Genomic DNA, 20652 nt, shown 5'->3' on the forward strand with positions numbered 1-20652 from the left:
TTTCTTTTCCAGTTACACCAGTTACTCTTGGCAGAGCTTCTCCAATTCTGCAAAGAATTATTCCAGACCTGGGGACAAGTAAGAATTCCTGTCGTTTTACTAACTTGCTCTGATGGCTTCCATGTGTTAATATAATTCAAGCAGCTACCCTTTCTCTATTGGGGATACTGGTAACAGGAAAAGTGACAGAATTCAAATTTTATAGGCAAAAAATATTTTTCAGGATTTATCTTTCAGTTTCTCTATAGAGCTCTTTCTTCATTTTTCTGTTTTGCTTATGCTTACATGCTAAGTGTGGCCAAGCTTACAGAGAGGAAAGGATTTATTGTGAATCAGTAGCAATTTGTTGAATTTAGAAAATTGCCTTGTTTTACAAATCTTTTTGTAACATTATTATTGTTATTTGGAAGTATTGTATAATGTTAGCATTGGCAAAAGATAGAATTTGTCTCTCCAACTAAATTTCCTTGTACCTCAAAATGCTGTCTTCATACAAACGATCTATTCTCTTTTAAATGCTATCACATACCCCCTTGTGTCTTTTGATGATCTCCTCTTTATCCACAAGCTTGAACTCCATCTTCAACTCATGGGAAAGGTTCCACAAATTCTCTAGTCCCAGTTTTCCTACCTTCTGTTCTACCATGGAACTTTGCCCATTGTTCCATGATACCATTTACCTCCTGTAATTCTGATTCTTTATGCCCTGTGCGCACCAACCATCACGCCCGGATCACACTAAGCATTCAAGAGATTTTGCAGCACCAATTTTAAGGTCGTTTCTATCTAGTTTAGTATGTTTATTAAGGTAGTCTAGAAGAACAGAACCAAATATATGAGTGTGTGTATATATATATATATATATATATATATATATATATATATATATAATATATCATATTCATAATAAACAGTGAAGGTTTTATCACTGGCATGAGTCCACATCAGAAGATTGAAGAAGATGAAAGTTATGCCCAGCACAGATTATAACAGCAACGACAGCATTCATGCATGGCAAGTGGGGCCTGACACATACTGTTCTCTTCTCCTTCCAGCTTTGTTCCACTGGGGCCCCCACCCTCTTGGGAAGTACTACCCACTTTCAGGAAAGTACTTTCTTCCTTATCTGTTGTCGCACACGTCAGTCTTCTCTACGCACCTTGTACACGCTCCTGGATGTGTATTCTGCTCTCATGTACCTCACTCTGCTCAAGTTAAGGTTCACAATGAGCCACCACAACCTCCATATTTCCATTCCTGGCATCCTCACATGATCATATCCCCTTCGCCAGAATTTCCTCTTTCCTCCTGGTATGGAACAGTCCATCATGAATTTTTGTGTGTGCTTTAGGCATGTTTTTAAATATTACTCTATACAAAACTTTTCCTAGTCTTCCCAAATATATACATGCTTCATCTTAGAATCTCTGTGATTCTCTTTCTCTCAAAGAGAAGTAATATAATGCAGTTTAAGAACTTACTCTTTGAAGTGGACAGCATGGTCTTAAGTCCCTCATCTGTGGCTTATGTCTTACATGATTATGTCCATTCATTGCTTCTCTGTGCCTTGTGTCTCTCTTTAGGTATTATAATGACATTTTTTATCTTATTAATGTGTTGCTTGAGGATTTCATACATGAACATGTTATATTTTAATTGAATCGATTCCCTCCCCTCTAGCTCCTGGTGTACTCTCCCAACCACCACTCTTCCCTGCCAGCTTCATGGACTGTCTTTGAAACTCCATGTCCTCTTAGCAGTGCCAGCATTTGCATGGCTGTAGTTCATCCACTGGAACATGGGCAGCCTATCAGGGATGCATCTGAGGAAAACTACCTCTTCTTCCAGCAGTCACCAGTTGCCAGAGGCTTCTCAGATAGTATAGGACTTCATGAGCCCTTCGCCATCCCATGCTGGAACTGTGTCTGCCTTGATCGTGTCCAGGCCTTGTGCATGACGTCATACATGTTGTGAGTTCGTGTGTGCAACAGCCATAACATGTCTGCCCAAAACACAGTGTTTTCCTGCAGCCATTCTCTACCTCTTGCTCTAACAATCTTTCCACCTCCTCTTGCTTCTGCCGAAATCTCTGGTCCCTCGATGGTGGGAATAGGATACAGATGTCTCTTTAGAATGGAGCACTTCACAGTCTCCTCTCCTCTGCACACTGGCTTGACGTGCATTTCTGTACTAAGCACCATCTACTGCTGAAAGAGGCTTCTCCAATGAGGCTTGAGAGCTGCTGTAATCTACAGATATAAAGACAAGTGTATAGAGCCATTTAATTCCAGGTCCATTTTGCAGAAATGCCTCTAAATGGAGATTTGATAATAGCCAACCCAGAAAATTCTTTTAAGACTATATTTAAGCTCAAGTCCCTAGACCCTTTCTAAACTTTTATGGTATGTAGTGTACACTCTTGTGGCTCTTATTTTAGTCCAACATACATCAGATTGAACACTGTGCAACTATCTCCAATCAACTCTACTGTATGTGATAAGATCATCATTGGCTCAGCCTAATATAAACTTTTATGCATTTTCTATCCCCTACTAGTAAACTGTACCATCCTAAGATGGTTGTATCTTATAAATCCATGTTACTTATAGTTCCTGTAAGAATTTAGAACATGCGGAGATTTTAGTAAATGGTTGAATCTTACACTTGAAAGAAATGTAGACAAAATGGTTCTCCAAATGCTTATGTCCTCTCTCGCTGCTTCAATTTCCGTCATGTCCTTCACTGGTCATTCCTAAACAAGGAGGAATGCACGTAAGGGTAGACATTTATCTCATCCATTGCTAAGTGCACTTAAATCTTTCCTAAGAGCCTTCCGCTGGTCTCTAAAATCGGGTAGTGGAGCTAGAAGCACAGTCAGGTGTTGGTGCATGTTACAAAAGATCTCTATGGAATCATTTTTATATCCGGACATCACCTCAGCTCCTGCTTCCAGTCCATCACTGCCCCAGCAAACACGAACCACCCTCTCAGCTTCAAGCACTGCTTTTTATTGAATAATTTCAACGTTCAGAACTCGTTGCTTTTACCTGCAAATGAAAATTTAGCTCCCTCCAAAAGAGTCTCACTGGGGACCAGGCTACTCTTAGGGTTGGCTGCATGCCCAGCCGTAGATAGACGGCCAACAGGAAACAAACGCAGAGGCGCTTTGAAGTTTTTGTTCATAATGTTCTGTCAGGGCATTTCCTCTTTTTTTTAATTTTATCTTTTTTATTATTTATATCTTTTCTTCTCTCTTTTTAATGTATAGGCCCTTTGTGGGTATATTATGGTTCCCAGTTTAGTATTTTTATGGGATTCCTGAGTGTTTGAACAAATTGTTCTCTGTGTCTATATCTGTTTCTTGAGCCTCTTCCTGGGCTCCTTTACTCCTGTTTGTTTGATTTGTACTATTCTGGTGTGTGAGTTTTTGTTCTATTTTATTCTATTATTATCCCTGCGAAGCTTATTTGTTTCCTAATGAAAGACAGAGAGGGGATGGATCCAGGTGGGAGTGGAGAGGAACTGCAAGCAGTAAAGAGAGTAATAAAGAGAATAGTAAAGGAGCAAATATGTAGCCAGGACATATTATGTGAGAAAAGAAATATTTTTAATAAAAGAAAAAAATACCCTCATTGCCTGACAGTAGAGCTAAATGAGGTACAGAATAAAGGAAGTGCGGCTCTGCCCAGTGTGTATTACGTGGAACACACAGCATTCCTGTGTTCCAAGGCACTTGGGCTCCAGGCACACACAGGAAAGCAGAACTGACTAGGTTCTGACATCGAAGCTGACAGTGAATTCTTGACAGTCTGCTTGTTTATAAAAGATCCAGTCAGCGATTCAGTAAGTAAACATGGATTCCGTTGATGGTTTATAAGGAGACAGTGTTTACGTTGGCTCGCGTTCTAGAACCGAAATGAGTGGTAAACTCTTCCTGACTCACATGCAGCCCTGATCTCCAGACGATGCCAGGGAGTCTAATGGTGATTCCCAACCCTCTTCCTTGCTTTTCAGAAACAGCAGGCAGGCAGGTAGAACTGCATGCTTTATATAAGGAAAAAGGGAGTACAGAGATGCTGGCTTACTAGGCACTCCTAGCAGACCAGCAGAGAGTGAAGAAGATGCTGGGACAGGGCTGGGTGTCTGCTCCTAGTAGAGCAAAACAAGGAATAAAGCCTGGTTTAGTGAGGTTTGTCTGCAACCCAGCTCTTGGGAAGTGGCAGCATGAAGGTCAATAGTTCAAGACCAGCCTCAGTTACATAACAAGTCAAGGTGAGCCTGAACTGTGTGAGATCAACTCAGAAAGAAAGAAAAAGATTAGACAACTCTTCAAACAGCTACAAGAAGATTCACTTCACAGTGAGTCTTTTCCAACCTTAAATACCCAGAGTCCACAATTATCCTGACATGCAGGTCAGAACTTTGTTACAGACTGTGTTCTTTTCACGTGGAGTACATGGGAAATAAGGGCTCTTTATGAGATAAATACCCAGTCATAACGTTTTTTAAATGTTCCTTTGATTCCTAAATCTTTATTTACCCCTTACTTATAAGAAACCTAGTCCCCCTTTCTGTGCATGCTTCAGCCACTGATAATGAAACCTCTAAAATGGAGGTCCTTTTGCTGTACACAGATAGGGTACTCTTCCTTTTCTTTGGGGGATGGATTTAAAACAAATAGAAAACAATAACACTTTCCTTTAGAAGTCTGCTAAGTATGTTCAAGCACTTCCCTGGAAATTGCTGCGTGCCTGCGCGTACTCTATATACAGACACCTAGCATAGTTTTTCTGCCAGAGTATAGCGCGCATGCGTGCTCAAGAATAAAATCCAAAATAAACATTCTCTCACCCTAGATGGCCTCAGTAGGTGGTGAGCAAGCTCTCTTGAGCGACTCCAGGAAGTTTAGCAGCCCACAGCTGGTTACAACCTTTGTGGTCTGGCCGATAGCCTATTTATTTGCTGATTAGTTAATTCCACTACTTCAAACCCAATTCTTTACTCACCAAAGAGCCCCAGATTCTAAATGGTAGATAGAGATTATGTATCACCAGGATAGAACATCTACAACTCTAATTCCAGAAAGGTCGTTGGTCTGCAAAGCTCCTGTGTATGATAAACAGGTCTCTTAAGGTCATATACAGTTATGCGTTGAAGGAAAAGTATTGACTCTTTCTTAGGTAGGACATGTATTTTATACAAGTTAATCTCAATGTTTACTGAGACAGAAGAATCTACGCTGCATATATTTTGAAAGATTTACCGACTTAATAAAGAGTCGAAGCAAAAGTACCAGGATTACTTTTCAAGTGATTGGGTACCTAGTGGCAAGCACGCAATGTGAGCCAATATGCACTTGAACCAAAACCACTCAAGAGTTGATTGATTTCTAAACAGAGTGCTTATAACTGAGTAAAGAGGCTTTATGTCTTTTTTTAAAACTATGTAAATGTATGACTTCTTGGATATATATTTTTCACATGATCCACAATATATAGTATATATTGGTCAACCGCAAGGCAAGTATTTTCTTCAGTGTTTCTTAGCAATCTAAAGTTTGATCTTTTTTGTGCACATCTGAGCCCTTTTGACTGGGGATTTTTTGTATACATGAGTTGAGCTGGGAGCCTATACTCTTCTTTGCCATGGAGATGTTTGATTTCCCCAGAATCATTTGAAGTTTTAGTAAGATTTACTTGTCCCTAGAAGGGAAGGGTAAATACAGTAAAAAAAAAAAAGTGTTATACTTGAGAGAAATGTTATCAATATGAAACAGCAACAATAATGAAAGTATCAGTTTTATAAAGAATGTATTTACCTACAATTCACAACTTGTGTTACAAGATAAGTTACCTCAGGCTTTCTTTTCTTTAGGTCAACAATCGTTTAAAGCTAACAAACGTTTAAAGCTAATCGTTTAAATCTGGTCTGAGGGTTCCAAACTAACCCTCAGTCAGATGCATATTCTATAAAGAAGTCTTGTTGGAACCCAGCCATGTCTGTCTGTTTCAGCTTTTCTAGGACTCAATGATCTTCGGGATCATTAAGATACAAATCATAGGTCATAAGCCTACAATATGTCCTATCTGTCCCCTTAAGAAATTACACCACCTCCTATCTCAAACACATAAATGATTCTTCTTGTGGTGTGGCATTTTATGACGCTCATCACGCATTTTATGTAGGTGGCATCTTTTAGTTTCCTGTAAAAAAAAAGGGGGGGGGGGTCTTCAATTCGGTAATGCATTAATGAGGAAGCCCAGAGAAGCAGCTCCAGCCCAGCTGACTTGCTTCCATGTCTCCACGGGGCTGTTCTTTGATTCTGTAAAATGTTTATCACAGTGTTTGGCACCTGGGAAATGCTGACCTGGTCCTGCCTTCTCTGTTAGAAATAGTCACTAGGAATAAAAGAGATGAAGCTTGCATGCACAGCTAAATGTTCGGCCATTGTAACACACTTTTTCTGTTTGCAAAATGGAAAGTCCATCCCTGACTGTAGAAACCTCAGTCCAGAGCTCCTTTCTCAGAGCCTTCAGAAGATTTACTGCACAGACGAAGCGTGTGTCCTTCACTGAGGGACTCTGAGCTGTTAACGTGTGTTGAGCGAAGACTGTCATTTTCTTCTGTGATGGAACAACTGAAAAGTTGCCCGTGCTCTACTAAACAACCTCCACTCACATTCATGCCAGCAACCCTGATTAAACTCTGTGGGTGAAAAAAAAAAGCTGAAAAACGTCATCAAATTAGGGAAAGGCTTGTTGGCAAAGGGGGGTTCAATAGGAGAGAAGGGAAAGGGAGAGAGGGTAGTATGGAGTAAAAATGACCCAAATTCAGGATACTCATGTATGAAATTGTCCGAGTGAGAAAAAAGGAAGAACATTGTATGCACAGAGAGTTGGGAGGCTCTGGGAGGAGTTTGTGGAGGGAGAAGAATACATTGTATGAAAACCTAATTTTAAAAGGAAGAAAGGGGGAAAGGAAATGGGAGGTTTCAATCCAATGCTGTCTGCGTGAAATGGTGTGCGAGATAGGGTGGATACGTCTACGCCACTCCTCAGCATCAACACTTTCCTTTTATTCACCAGACTGATAAGCAAAGGACAACTTTATGTAGGTTAGATTCCCATAAAAGAAAACATTTCTATTTTGTTCTTGCTGATTACTTAGCAAGGATGTCTGGCTCATAGTGGGTACAAAGTGTGTCATGTAGAAATGAGTGGACCTGTAGAATAAATGTGTACTGTAATTGGATGAGTGGCAATATTGTATGCTTACATCCTAGGAGAAAAATTATTGTCCTGAAATTCCACAAACTGGCAGTAGAAGCTTAACCATACCATACCCTGCACAATAAGGCAGACCAAGTGAGGGAACCCTGAGATCCACAGTCCCCAACAGCATGCTAACCCCACAATCTTGCCCACCCTTAACTTTCAAATCAAGAGTCATTGTGGTGTCTGACCGGCAATCGTGTGTACACCTCTTCATTTGGGATTTAGGACTTTTAGGGTTTTATTTTCCCTTTTAGTTTCTTGGTATCTGAAACTGTTGCTCAGAAAACTGTTTCTGGACTGTGATTCTTTCATTAGTATGTATTTCAGCTACCAACAGAAGCGGTGAACGGATCCCTTAAAATGAAACAAATCCACCCCTTTTAGTACACTGTAAACATAGCCTTGGCTTTAACTATAATTATAGTGTGTGGGTGATGCTGCTGAAAAAAAATGCTGTAATTATGACATTATGGTTGAGAACCATCTGAATAGAAAACACTGAGCTTCGTTGTGCATGGCTTAAGAAGCCTTCCTGACCCTCTTCAGTATGAACAAGACTGATTAGCCCATCACTACAAACGTGTTGGAGTATGCTAATAACACAAGATCAGGGGCCAGAGTAAAATTACGGGGGACATGTTGCCTTTGTTTAACTTTCCTGTGCTCCCATGAATCTTATGCAAAGGTCAAATGGAGAGCAGGGGAGCTTGCTGACTTGGACGACACATGAGTGACATCACAGGCAGAAAGAAGCCTGGAAGACCAGCGCCCTAGCTTGCTTTGCTCCTGACTCCTGGCAAGAGAACTTTTCAGAGATTGATGGACTGCTATTCTAAAGTTTGTTTCCCTGAATCCAGTTTTCTTTCCTCTTCAACAGACAGATCAGGTAGCTCTAGATGTCATGACATCTACTATAGTGATGAATCTTGACTGTGTTCTTTCAAATACCAAATTCATTTGTCAGGTCATTGAAACATAAGTTTAAATTTGATTTAAATTTATATATATATAAATTTACAGCAACAACAACAACAAAATGTTTTAAAATAAAAAGAGTGTTGGTTCACCTGAGGAACCTGACCCATCACTTCAAAGGCATGTGCTGTTGGACACCTGTTTATTATCAACATGGGAATATTTGTGTTTTCATTCCACCTTCCTGTGCATGCGTGTAGCAAAGACACATGTGTTCATTACAAGCAATGACGGAATCTGTGAAACACAGTAATCTGGGATTTGCTGCCACAGCATAGGGAATTGTGGGTGACTCCAGTTGGTGAATCAGGTTGGCAGGATATTTCTGGCACATAAGCAAGTATTTAGGGTGTTCTCTGAAGTAAAGGTGGACATGGTCACTCATTATGCATATCGGGAGTATACGTTTATATATGTTTTGGAGTATAAAGGGGGAAATAACTTGTTTCCTTGGCTTTCTCTTTATTCCAGGATTTTACCACAGCCCTATTCATGCCTGCACATTAGATTCCTCATGCTTTCCTGTTAATCTAGAAATATGAGACTTCATTTTCCTTCTTATTCTACACTCTTGTATCTCTGCTCTAATATATAAGGAAGAGAGGGGAGGAAGAGAAGGAAAACAAGAATCTAATAGCAGAAGTAGAAACATGTCTTGTTCCTAACCAGTAGCTTATGTGACAACCGTCTGATGTTAGGCAGCTTCTCACTTCATATATTTTGCGGCATCTCCCAAATTAACCAGCATTAATTGTTTCTTGAACAGTATTGATAGCCTTTCCTTTCTGGAAACTTCCTAAAACACCACGGAGGAGCCATCTCAGCAGTCTGACTAAACATGCAGACGACATCACAGAGCCTGCACCTCGGCTCTGAACTGCCACTCTGGAAAAGTCACTTAAGCGCCGAGGCTTCAACTGCGCATCAGTCAACAAGAATACATGCCTCCTTGAATGAAAATTTCCACAGAGCATGATGTTAGCTTCTCTCTGTTTCCTGTCCAGCTCTGAAAACATTGACAAGTCACTAAGAGGAGAGTACGTGCACACATCCAACCCAGTCAATCTCAGGGCCGTCAGGGAGTTTTGATAAGGAGGCACTAATTTTATACCTACTTTTGGGAATCAGTCTCGTGGCTCATCAGCAAAGAAACAGACAAAGAAAATGTGACTATATTAGTATTTAATTAGCATATATTTACTAAATTCACATATGTGGGAATTTAATTCAGCAATAAAGAACAAAATTATGTCATTTTCGAAAAAAAATGCAAACTGGAAATCACCATGTGAGCAAAGTCAGTCAGTTTCCAAAGAACAAACACTGCTTCTTTTCTCATTTGTGATTCATAGATTTTTATATGGATGCTTAAAATTATGTATGCATAGGTAACATGAGAGTTGAAGTTTAACGGTCTAGGGTAAAAAAGGGGGACTAACAGAAAAGAGAAGGGAGGAAAAGGGGAGGAGGCAGAAATATGTAGAGAGTAGGAGAGGGGATATGCCCAAAACAAATAAAAGAGAGCAATTTAAATTCTGTAAAGAATCTATGTATTTGTAAATAAATAGAATAAATAAATAGACAAAAAAAAACCTAGTTAATGAGCTTGAGGAAAAAAGCTGGAATGAAACTAATACTCAAGGAAAAATACTTAGCAAAAGAGATTTTTTTTTTTTGGAAAAAGCGTAGTCATACACTGTTTAACAATGGGGACACATTCTGAAATGCATCATTTGGTGCTTTGCTCAACATGAGAACCTAAGAGTTTGCACTCGTAAAGGTGACTAGTCACCGCCACCATGCAGACAATTGGTCACTGGCTGAAGCATCACCAGGTGGGACATGACTGTCCTTGATGTTTGCCAAGCCATAAAGTCCCACTGAAGAAGTGGCGAAGCCTTCTAAAAAGGAGAGTTCCCTGTGAAGGACTCTTGGCCACAGATATTTGGAAATTTGTCGCTTGTTCTGTGAGCTTTATTTCCTGCTCAAGCTCAAGGACGTCCTTGCTCTCTTACACTAAAGAATATGCAAAATAATTTCACAGGAGATGAAACGATTTATCAGGACCAGCTACATTGATTAAATATGAAAAGCGTGCTCTTAGGCACAGAGCAGGCTGATTTATGCAGCACTTTGAAAGCAAAATAGTTGACTCTGTTTGAACTGCTACTGATGAATATGACAAGAAAACTAGGCTGGGGGGACAAAACAAAGCCCTGAAAATCCAATTTACTTTGGTAGACAGTCAACTGTCAGGTGAACAAACCAGAATTCTTTCAAGAAATGTAGATTTCAGTTGGAAAAGTAATTACAAGTAGGAGATTTTAAAGTCTTAAAGGGACCAAGGTTAAAGAGGCTCACTTTCCTAAGTCCACTTTGTGGAGATTTGACTGGGAAGCAAATGAAGATGTTTAATAGAGAAAGGTTATGTGTTTGTCTGATATCTCTATCCTAGTCAAAAGACCCCTGCCTGGGTTTCAACCCTCAACCTACAAGTGAGTGGGGGTGGGTATTTGAAGAATGCCTACTTATGACAATAACATATCCAGAGTCCCAGGGAAGCCAGGTGTGATGGTGCACACCTTTAAATCCAGCACTGGAGGGGCACTGGCAGATGGATTCTGTGAGTTTTTGAAAATACATCATTGTGAAAGTCTGTCTCAAAAACAAACAAGGGAGAAACGAAATTTGGGCTGAACGGATGGTTCAGCAATTAAGAGTGCACGCAACACTTGCAGAGGTCCTAGGTTTGAGTCTCATGACTGTCTATAACTCCAGTTCCAGGCCATCTGACACCCTCTTCTAGCATGTGCTGTCACCATCACTAAATATTTACACCCCCACACAAGCATACATATGTATGGTTAAAGATAAAATAATTATTTGGGTTTTTTTAAGTCCTGGGGAGCAGACAGAGGAAGGTTGAGGAGTTGGATGATACAGCTCTCAGATCAGCAGTGGTTGCTGAAACCTGCTAGAAGTCATTGTCCCCATCTTAGCAGACCGTGGTATTACTCAAAGTCACGTAAGAAGGCGTATTAATTTATTGAGTCATGTTACAGAAAGCACTAGTAACAATGAAGGGCTTGTATTTTGTTCATTTTGCCAGTTATCTGCAGTGCCTTGGGAATTTGCAAGCAAGAACAAGAACACAGCCAGTAACAGCCAGTCACGGATAATGAAAATATTTGTTCCAAAATTTTTCTTGCATTATTAAATGATACTGGGTTGGGACTGAAAAGTAATAAGATTTGTTTTCTTTGATGCAGCATGAATGAAGTTAAAGAGAATCTCCAAAGAAAAACTTTAAGAATAACTTGAGTCATTATGATACTGCTGGATGTATTCCCTTTTAAAGATCACATTATTTAAGAGTGTGAGACTGAATTATAACTTGTATAACTTAGTAATCAAATAAGATTACTGCTAGCATTGGAACAAAATCTGTGACTTTAGTGGCTGTGATGATAATATACAATATGAGGGAGTCTTCCTCTTTGAAATACCTTTGGGGACTCTAAAGTGGGTTCTCCAAACAAGCATGGAATATAGCTTGCTCTTGATTTTATATTTTCCTTATATACAAATACTGTACATTTATCATGTTTACTTTCTATCACCACCATCCTCCTTCCCACTCTTCCCTCACTGATCATCCTTCTTACCCCAGCCATACCCCTACTGCTTTCTCCTCTCTCTCTCTCTCTCTCTCTCTCTCTCTCTCTCTCTCTCTCTATCTCTATCTCTATCTCTATCTCTATCTCTCGTATGAGAGATTTAATTTAAGCCTAGTTCTCCCTCACTTCTCTCTATTACCCCTCTTTGTTGGGTAATATGAGTTTTTGCAACCATTTTGGCAACTAAATTTTCTGAAAAGGAAAAACTGAAAAATTAGGTACTATATAAAACAGGTATACTACTCCAGTATATATGTTCATGAGTGAATCTAAGTCAGCACACCACAAAACTCCTGCATATTCATATCTAACACTATATTGTACACGGTAGCCAAGATATAACCAGCCTCAGTGCCCATCACAGAAGAATGATGGATTCATACCATTTATAAAAAATAGATAACATCGGAAATTGCCATATTAAAGAAAAATAATCCAAGCTCAGAAAGACAAGTATCATGTTTTCTCTAATAAGCAAAGTCTAAAAAGTATGTGTCTGCAGAGATATATAGCTGTATGTATGACAATGAAGTAGAAGGTGTGGGGAGTGAGGCAGGTGTGTGCTACACCTGTTACTTGGAACATTATAAAGTCATTAGCTGCAAACCATAAACTCCAACATGACCTTCAAGTTTGAAGGATTCTAGACCTTAATTGAGACAACATAAACTGAACCATTTAAATCTGTGCCATGGGAATTTTGCTGAGAAGGAAATGAAGCTGTTGGAGGGAGGAAAAGATAAAGATAGCATAACAAGTTCTACCTGATATCTTCACCTGAGCATGAAGGACCCAGCGAGTAATCCCAGGAGGATTTCAGGGATGCTGACAAGGTTTGAGCCTCTGTGGTAATAAAAAGATCATGGTGCTCATGTTCTCTTGAGACATCGCATCCAAGGCAGAGGCTCTAATTATTTGTAGCTGTTGAACCTTAAACTACCCTCGAATTCCACACAAGCTACTTTCTAATCTTTGCATTGCCTTCTCGTGTCTTGCATGTAAGAAGAATGCCAGAGAGCCTCCATGTTCTCAAGGCTAGGCTTACTTGTAAGTGGATAGCCAGTGAAACCTGAAAACAAAAGAGGAGATTTCCCTGTGTGCTAACCTGCTGAGTGGGAGCCTCACCCAGGGGCTCTAAGTGGACAGACACTCAAGGGCCAAAAAGGCTTCTCTCTTGGATGGACTACAGGGCACACTGGGACAAACAGGTCTGCTCTAACTGTCTCCCTTTGCTCCTCAGGCTCCACCTAGTCCCCTTATTTCATCCGTCCAATAACTTGGAGGGGGAAGAGAAGACTACTATAAAAAAATATGGATGGTGATTTTTTTTATTAAAATGGAAAAGCCATTTTATTTGGTAAACTTATAGTCTCATTTCCATGTGATTTCTCTATGCTAAGGCTGTAATATATTTGTCTCATTCTTGTATTAAATTTCTGGTTCCAAAGCCATCCAAAAAACACAAAATATAAATACACTATTTTAAATTCTACAGGATATTTTGGGCATGATTCACTGTAGTTTACATTTAGGGACATGTAGATGCTACTTTTTTCTCCTTTGTAAACCACAAGGCGTGGGAGGCTAGAAGAAAGTTTAAATTTTGAACTTGATGAATTGCTCACTGTAAAAATTAACTGAAATATTGTCTCTATCCCATCTTGAGATTAAATGAAAGTACCAGAATTTATATCACATTATTTGTAAAAATTATAGTAAATTATAACCTTTCAAATGTTTATATATTGAACTTGAGGTTTGTGGTCTTTAAAAATAAATCTGACATAGCAACTATAGCATGAATTTCAAAATTGCAGGCTATGTATCATGGGGTGAACACTCGCTTGTGGTAGAGCTAGGATTCAGATGGAGACTCTGGTCTGATTGTAAAGACCATGCTTTCATTCTTTCTCATTTTCTCACCCTGTGATTTAACATGCATCTAACATACACCTTAGTGTCATTCAGATCACAAAGAGGCTGAAGTAAGTTCCTATATCAAGAAAGCATTGAGGTGTTGCAATTGATAAAACCCCAGCAGAACTATTACCTGGTGCAAACCTGTAGGACGTTTTGTAAGTGTTGAAAAGGAGCAAGAAACAGATTTACCTCTGAACTCACTGTTGGAAAACATGTTTATCATCACAGTTGTTTGGTCATGTGTTGTTCTCAACACTTTCCAACAGCTAGGAGTCCTCCTAACAAGCCTCCGAGGTAGATGCTGTTTTCCATATCTAACACAAGTCTAGACTAGGAGGGCCAGGGGAGAGAAGTGACTTGTCCAAAGTATACACGGGTAGGCGATGCCGATCCATGATTCAAACCCAGGCACTCTAATGCAGGGGTCCGCAGTCTGTGCTACTCTGCTCCCAGCCTCTCTCTCTGCTCTTGCAGTAGAAATCATCATCTAGGCTCACGTAGTGGTAAGAAGTTGAAAATACGAGCCTTGAGGTAGAACTTCCAAGCAATGATGCTCCCCATCTTTGGGTCCAGGTTTTCTTATCTTGATCAAGGTCTTCAAACCAAATTCCCTTCGATACTCTTGATGAGAGGACTAACCAAGATAATACACCAAAAGGATCACCACAGAGCATAGCGAATTACAGTAACCATTATCCGTTACCTGAAAAAAAAAGTTAGAATTAACTTTAGGGTGTGAATTGTGGTAACCAAATTTTCTAGGTGAGGGGTGATAAACATTTGCTAAACCAGCACCATCCAGAGCTTCGCTCACAATAATTCTGTACGTTTACTCTTGCCGTATGCATTTCGTTGATCTGGAGGAAACTCAACTTATGAGACTGAAGACTGGTTTTCTGAAATCGTTTAAAGAAGGACTCGAGGTGTCCACGCCCAGAACTCCCATTCCCTCTCTGTTTTTCTAAAACCTGCTTTGGCACATGCAGTCCTTATTCATGGATGAAGAAGCATGAGTAAAAGTCACGGGAGAAAAAGTGCTGTCGACCTCGGGAAATGCTTTTGGGGCGTGCTAGCTAATGTAATTCAGCTGCATTGGCACAGGGAATAACAGCTACCCTGGGCCTCGGTACTCAGACCCACCTAAATCTGTCAATAAAGCTGCATTTAAAATTAGAGCATGGGAAGAGACCCAGGACATCTGTGTTGGTATCAGAAGTGACCACTGTCGCTCCAAACCCAAAGATACTGCTCTTGAATCAGTGATGGGTCGTTGCTCTCTGGAGATGGGGGTATTAGCCTTCGCTGCCAATGGAAATGTGAAATTTAGCAGCTGATCTGAACATTTGCTGCTGTTGACATTCTATAAAATTTCCCCTGAAACAGGAACTCTGTGTTCTAGTCCAAATTAAGTGACTGTTTCCTGTTTGTTGACCTACTGCTTCAAGGTTACTAAGCCATCAGCTTAGAAAGGTTCATTATCCCCCTCTGTTCTAACAAAGTGCTTGGGTTCTACTAATGGGCCCAAGAAAATAGCTTATATTCCCTTCATGTCATACACATTAGCCGTTCTCTCTCTCTCCCTATCTTCTCTATATTTTTACTTCTCCTCATCCATTTACTAATATTACCCTGAATTCAGAGCCATACAGGCGGATAAAGCAGTAGATCAAGCAGTTGAAAACTCACCGATGAATTCCAGAGAACTGGTTTGAATCCATGTCCTCCTCTTTCTAGTTCTGTGGAGATAAGACATTCAACTTCTCAAAGACTCAATCATGCTTTTCTAAATGGGAATAACCCCGACTCCTTCTGTAGTTATCTTGAACTAAGTGTTTTGAGTTTCTTCAATGCTTCCAACATTCAGCTGCATGTAGGAATGATCCAGCCTCTGTGTAGACAGACACATGTCTATTTCAAAAGAAAGATTCAAAGTCTCTCTTCTAATGCATCCAGTTCCAGTGTTTAATTCCCTTTATAGCCACACGTTGCTTTACATCGTACAACTTACATCTTTACAGCCTTTGTCTCATATCATAATGTGAGTTTAATTACCATTCAATTATGAGTGTCTGCTGACTTGACACAAGCAAAGGGACCTCTGACCATGACTTGCCTCCTTTTCCAACTAGCAGACTGCACATTTTGCCTGAGAGTTCAGACTGAAAACCATACAAATCAAGAAGAGGCATTAAAAACAAAGACCCCCATGCTTTCTACCAGCTAGAGCAATGCAGTGGGTCTGGGGTGGAGCCCACATGCCCAATGATGGGCAAACAAGCTCCTCTGCTGATTCTGGCTTAAAACTCCCAGGCCCACGTGTCAAACATTGGCTCACAGGAAGGTCATAGATTTTGTCTAGTAGAGTTTGTGTAAGCTATTACCATCAATAACAAAGTGCTGCAAAGAAAAGATACCAGGTGTGGTGGCACACACCTTTAATTCAGGAGGCAGAGGTAGTCAGACTTTTGAGAATTTGAGGTCAGCCTGGTGGTCTACATGGTGAGTTATGGGGCCATCCAGGCATGCATAGTGAGACTCTCTCCCCAAAATGAAAGAAGGGAGAGAAGGGGGGAATGAACCAAAAGAAAAGCAGTGTGCAAGAAAATCATCATAGTCATAGAAACCCCTCATTCGAAAGGGAAATTCTCCATGTGTCCATCTCGTAACAGCAAGCTGATTTCTTCATACCTGTGCGAAACTTTTACTTAAGCCATTCCTTATATAGCACAAAATACTGGAGACAATTTTAAGAATTTTTTTTACTTAATCTGACAAGATTTCATGGTAAGAAAAGTGGTTGGCTCACACTAGAGTATTGCTCTGTTTTGATGCCTGCTCCCTTCCTGTATACATAGCTACATCTTATCTGATGGGCAGGTACCTCCTTTTTTAATATTTCCTATAACTCTGCTTCCAACAGAGCAGTCCTTTAAGGACGAAGGTATCTGGAGCATTATAAGGGGATAAAAATCTCAACTCTATCTTGGCTCTATTCACATAAATATATGCTTGGCGATCTGGGGAAAGTTTAGAAGCCAAAAAGAATAAAATAGTATTTTTAAATAACAAATTGACAGCATATTTTCTGTAGTGATGCTATTGTTTCTACATGGTAGGACTCCAAAAATATTCATGTCGGAAGCTCAATAGCAAATATGGCGGCATCATGAGGTGGTGGATTTAAAAGGCTGGGTTTAGTATAAGGTTCTTAGGTTATTGTGATTCATTGACTTTGGAATGGAATCACAATTCATTCCCAAGAAAGATGTTCTTTAAAAAAAAGTGTGACACTAATTCCCCAGTTTCTCTGGCTTCCTGTGTTACCATGAGCTCTCTCTCACCCTCACTCCCAACCTTGTCTTGTCATCCACCATGAAGCCCTCACCAAAGCTCAGCAGAAGTAAGAGCCTTGATCTTGAATCGCAGAATTGCAAGATAAATACGCTTCTTTTCTTCATAAATTTCCCAGCCTCTGGTGTTTTGTAATAGTAATGGAAAGTCAGATAGCCTCTTTGTCTCTTGCTTCACTTTACTTATTTATCTATAAATATATTAAGCTATCATAAGTCACAAAGAATTTGGATTCTGTATCCCATTAGTAAAAATACTTTAACATAGAGTCACAGTTTACATGTTCACAAGCTTAGAAACTGCACACACTTAGTGTGTGTGTATTTAATCATAAGACTTATATAAAAATAAAATTCATAGAGTGATAATATAGCTAAGTGATAGAGAGCTTTCCTAGCATGTACAAGGCCCTGAATTCAACTGATATCACAATTGATATGTATATGTTTATATATTTAAAATTTGTATATAGTTGAACCAAATAATATTCTGAAATATGTTTAATATTTATTAGATTAGAATGCTTCTTACAATGCACATTAACAAGTTTAGTTGTTTAGGAAGATAGAATCTCATTTAGTGGTTTATAAAATAGCAATTTGAAGGCTGAGTCTGTATCTCATTCATCTGTGTGTTATTCCAAAGGCATTGTGATTACCCATCAAGTCAGAAGTTCATCCAGAGTAAGAATGGGAGTCAATCTTTATTACTTCCAAGTTGATTCTGACTTGGAGGTTAACTTCTCATCAGATGTGTCTGGAGTTCATGAGAGCTTCTTCTGCAAAAGCTCCCAATCAGCTGCTTTCTGATTGTTAATGGACTTGCGTTGTCAGTTCAATTTAAGTCAAGGTTTCTTCTTAGGCTGCTTATGTGTTCCAAAACATTTATAGCTGAACAACATGATATCCCTTAAATCCGTGGATCCTTTGAATCGGCCAAGAAGAGCCTGAAAAGCTTCCGTTATGTGAGGAGATAAGAGTTGATTCTATGAACAAGCACTCTGAATCATGACCCTCCCACTTTTTCTGTGAAATTCCTCTCATAGAAAAGGTGACACACACACGCAGGCTAAGTGAAGATTCTGTGTGAGTCTGATTCTCAGTATTAGAAATTGTTCTTTATTTTTTTCTGTATGAGATAAATAACACATAAAATATATTTAATATTTTCTTCCTGTCCTGTAATGATGGTTCACCAGACATAACCACCTTGAGACACTAGGTAATGTTTTGGGTCCCTATGGATGAATGTGGTATAAACTCTAATTTTAATTTCAAATATCTCTGTTGCCAGTATCCACAGCCAGTCTTTGCTGACATTTTCTTCTGTCCTATGACTCTGGGGCATATCCTGCACTACGCCTCCTGGAACCTCACTTTTCATGTCTATCCATTCCCTGTTCCTGGTTGTTACTCTCCCTCCTATAGCCAGGGAAAACATTCTTGAAATGCATAGCCCATTGCCATGCCTCCCCGAGGAATCAGCAGCCGCCTAACTCCAAGCTGTAGCTGTCTACCACCCACAGGTTTTAAGGGGCAACCTTGGTAAGGAAAGCTGATGGGAAGACCTGTGACTTTACCATGCGTGTTTGAGAGCACTGAAGGATTAATCCCCCTTGGAAACTTTATGCAGGCAGCATTAGACCCAAACTGTCAGTTTCATTTTGTTTTTAATCTGCCCTTCTACTGACTTTATGCCTAAATACCTATTTGCTGCCACCTAGTGTATTGAAATATGCTGCTTACATGTGGGGTTTGAACTCACTGGATATTGGAATATTACTACTCAGAGTGATTCTTGGTTTTGGGTTTCTCATAAGTTTTCAATTTATTATTGTGATCCTAAAACATTGTCCCAACTTTCTGTCATACAACCGAGGGCTCAGGAACAAGGCAAGCTCTGTAAGTTGTACCCTTATGTCTATAAGTGGACATCAGGCTTTGCAACCCCTCGAGTAAGTATAAAAGAGCAACATTCAAGGGGTCATCTCAAACCAGAAGCCATAATTTTCACTTTATGACCTTTGGTCATAGTTAAAGTGAGCAGAGATCCTGACTTGAAAAAGGAAGAACCAAATACAGCCATCATTTTATTCCATCTATTCTTGAGCATTGTCAGTGGACTGTTGTGCACCAACATATAAGACACTCGCAGATACTCATCCAGTCTCTTCACCTCTAATGGACATTTAGAAGTGTAAATAGTAAATAGCCAATTTCCTAAACTTTCCTCTTATTTTTTGTCTCCCTGTTTTCTCATCAGAACCTCGCTATGATGTTGTCTAAGTAGACCATAGCTTAGAGTGATGCTTCTCTTTATTTAAACAACTCTATATAGTGTTTCTAGTATATATCAAAGTGTTTCCTTTGGGGTTGTCCTATGAGTCTTATTTCCCAAGTCAGTCAAGTTTCTTGAGGCTGGGACAATCTTGAGTCTCTCATTTCTGTGAGGAAATCTGGCACATCCTCAAAGGCAATGCATATGTTTCTCATAATGAGTATGTTTTCCCCATTGTCTAACACACATAAGGGTTAAACATAGGACCTTTTCAGATCAAGAGCAAGATTCAGTTTCTAGGCTCTGTTCTCCACAGCTATCTAGCAGCTCATACATGCCAATAAGTCTTTGAACTTCATGCCAAAAAAACAAAAACAAAAAATAAAAACCCTACAGCTCAGCACACCATATGGGGAGAAAATCTTTGATCTGAGAAAACTGTGGCTTTGCATCCCAGCTTTACTATCTACTGCATCTGTGTTTTGCCTAGAAATTATCTGACCCCTCAGAACCTCAGAAACAGCTTCTTAGCTTTGGTTGAGGATCATAAGGCAAACACACAACATTCCATACACAAGAAGCATGCAGATGAAATGACAAGGCACATGCTAGGAACGTGACACACAGTAGGAACTTAATTAGTATCTTTTAAAAGACTTTTATGCTTCAGTAAATGCTTTTACTTATATACAAAAAAACTGGGCTGAAGGGCCGACTCAGTTGGTAGAGCGCTTGTCATGCAAGCATGAGAACCCATGGGGCAGCAGCATGCATCTGGAATACTCGGGAATCTCGTGGGTCATCTCTCCTGGTGTAAGCAGGGATGAACAACAAAGAAAGTTGTCTCAAATAAGGCAGAACATGAGCACATGTACAGTGGTATATTACTTGTGTTTTAATAAATAAAGCTTGCCTGAAGATCAGCAAAGAAAAGCAGCCAAGCCACTAGAGAGCCCTCACCTCTCTGAAATCTTCAGGCTGAAAGAGAGAGTAAGTTACTGTCTCATCCCACCTTATATTCCTCTCTAGTGCTGGGATTAAAGGTGTGCACCACCACTGCCTGGCCTCTATGGCTGACTAGTGTGATTGCTTTGCACTGACCTTCAGGCAAGCTTTATTTATTAAAACGAAAAAATGCTATTTATGTATTCACCTACACTCATACATAAACATTCACA

General features: G+C 39.8%; 1 protein-coding gene across 1 annotated transcript in view; it reads left to right on the forward strand.

Annotated features, from left to right (window-relative positions):
- Nucleotides 1–20652, forward strand: part of Ghr (growth hormone receptor) — a 240766-nt gene that overhangs the window by 177398 nt on the left and 42716 nt on the right. The window contains exon 3 of the mRNA XM_075975973.1: nt 13–78. Within this exon, the coding sequence (XP_075832088.1) occupies nt 13–78 (66 nt within the window). The remainder of the gene's footprint in view (nt 1–12; nt 79–20652) is intronic.

The sequence above is a fragment of the Microtus pennsylvanicus genome, chromosome 6 (assembly GCF_037038515.1).
Source record: "Microtus pennsylvanicus isolate mMicPen1 chromosome 6, mMicPen1.hap1, whole genome shotgun sequence".
NCBI classification, from domain to species: domain Eukaryota; kingdom Metazoa; phylum Chordata; class Mammalia; order Rodentia; family Cricetidae; genus Microtus; species Microtus pennsylvanicus.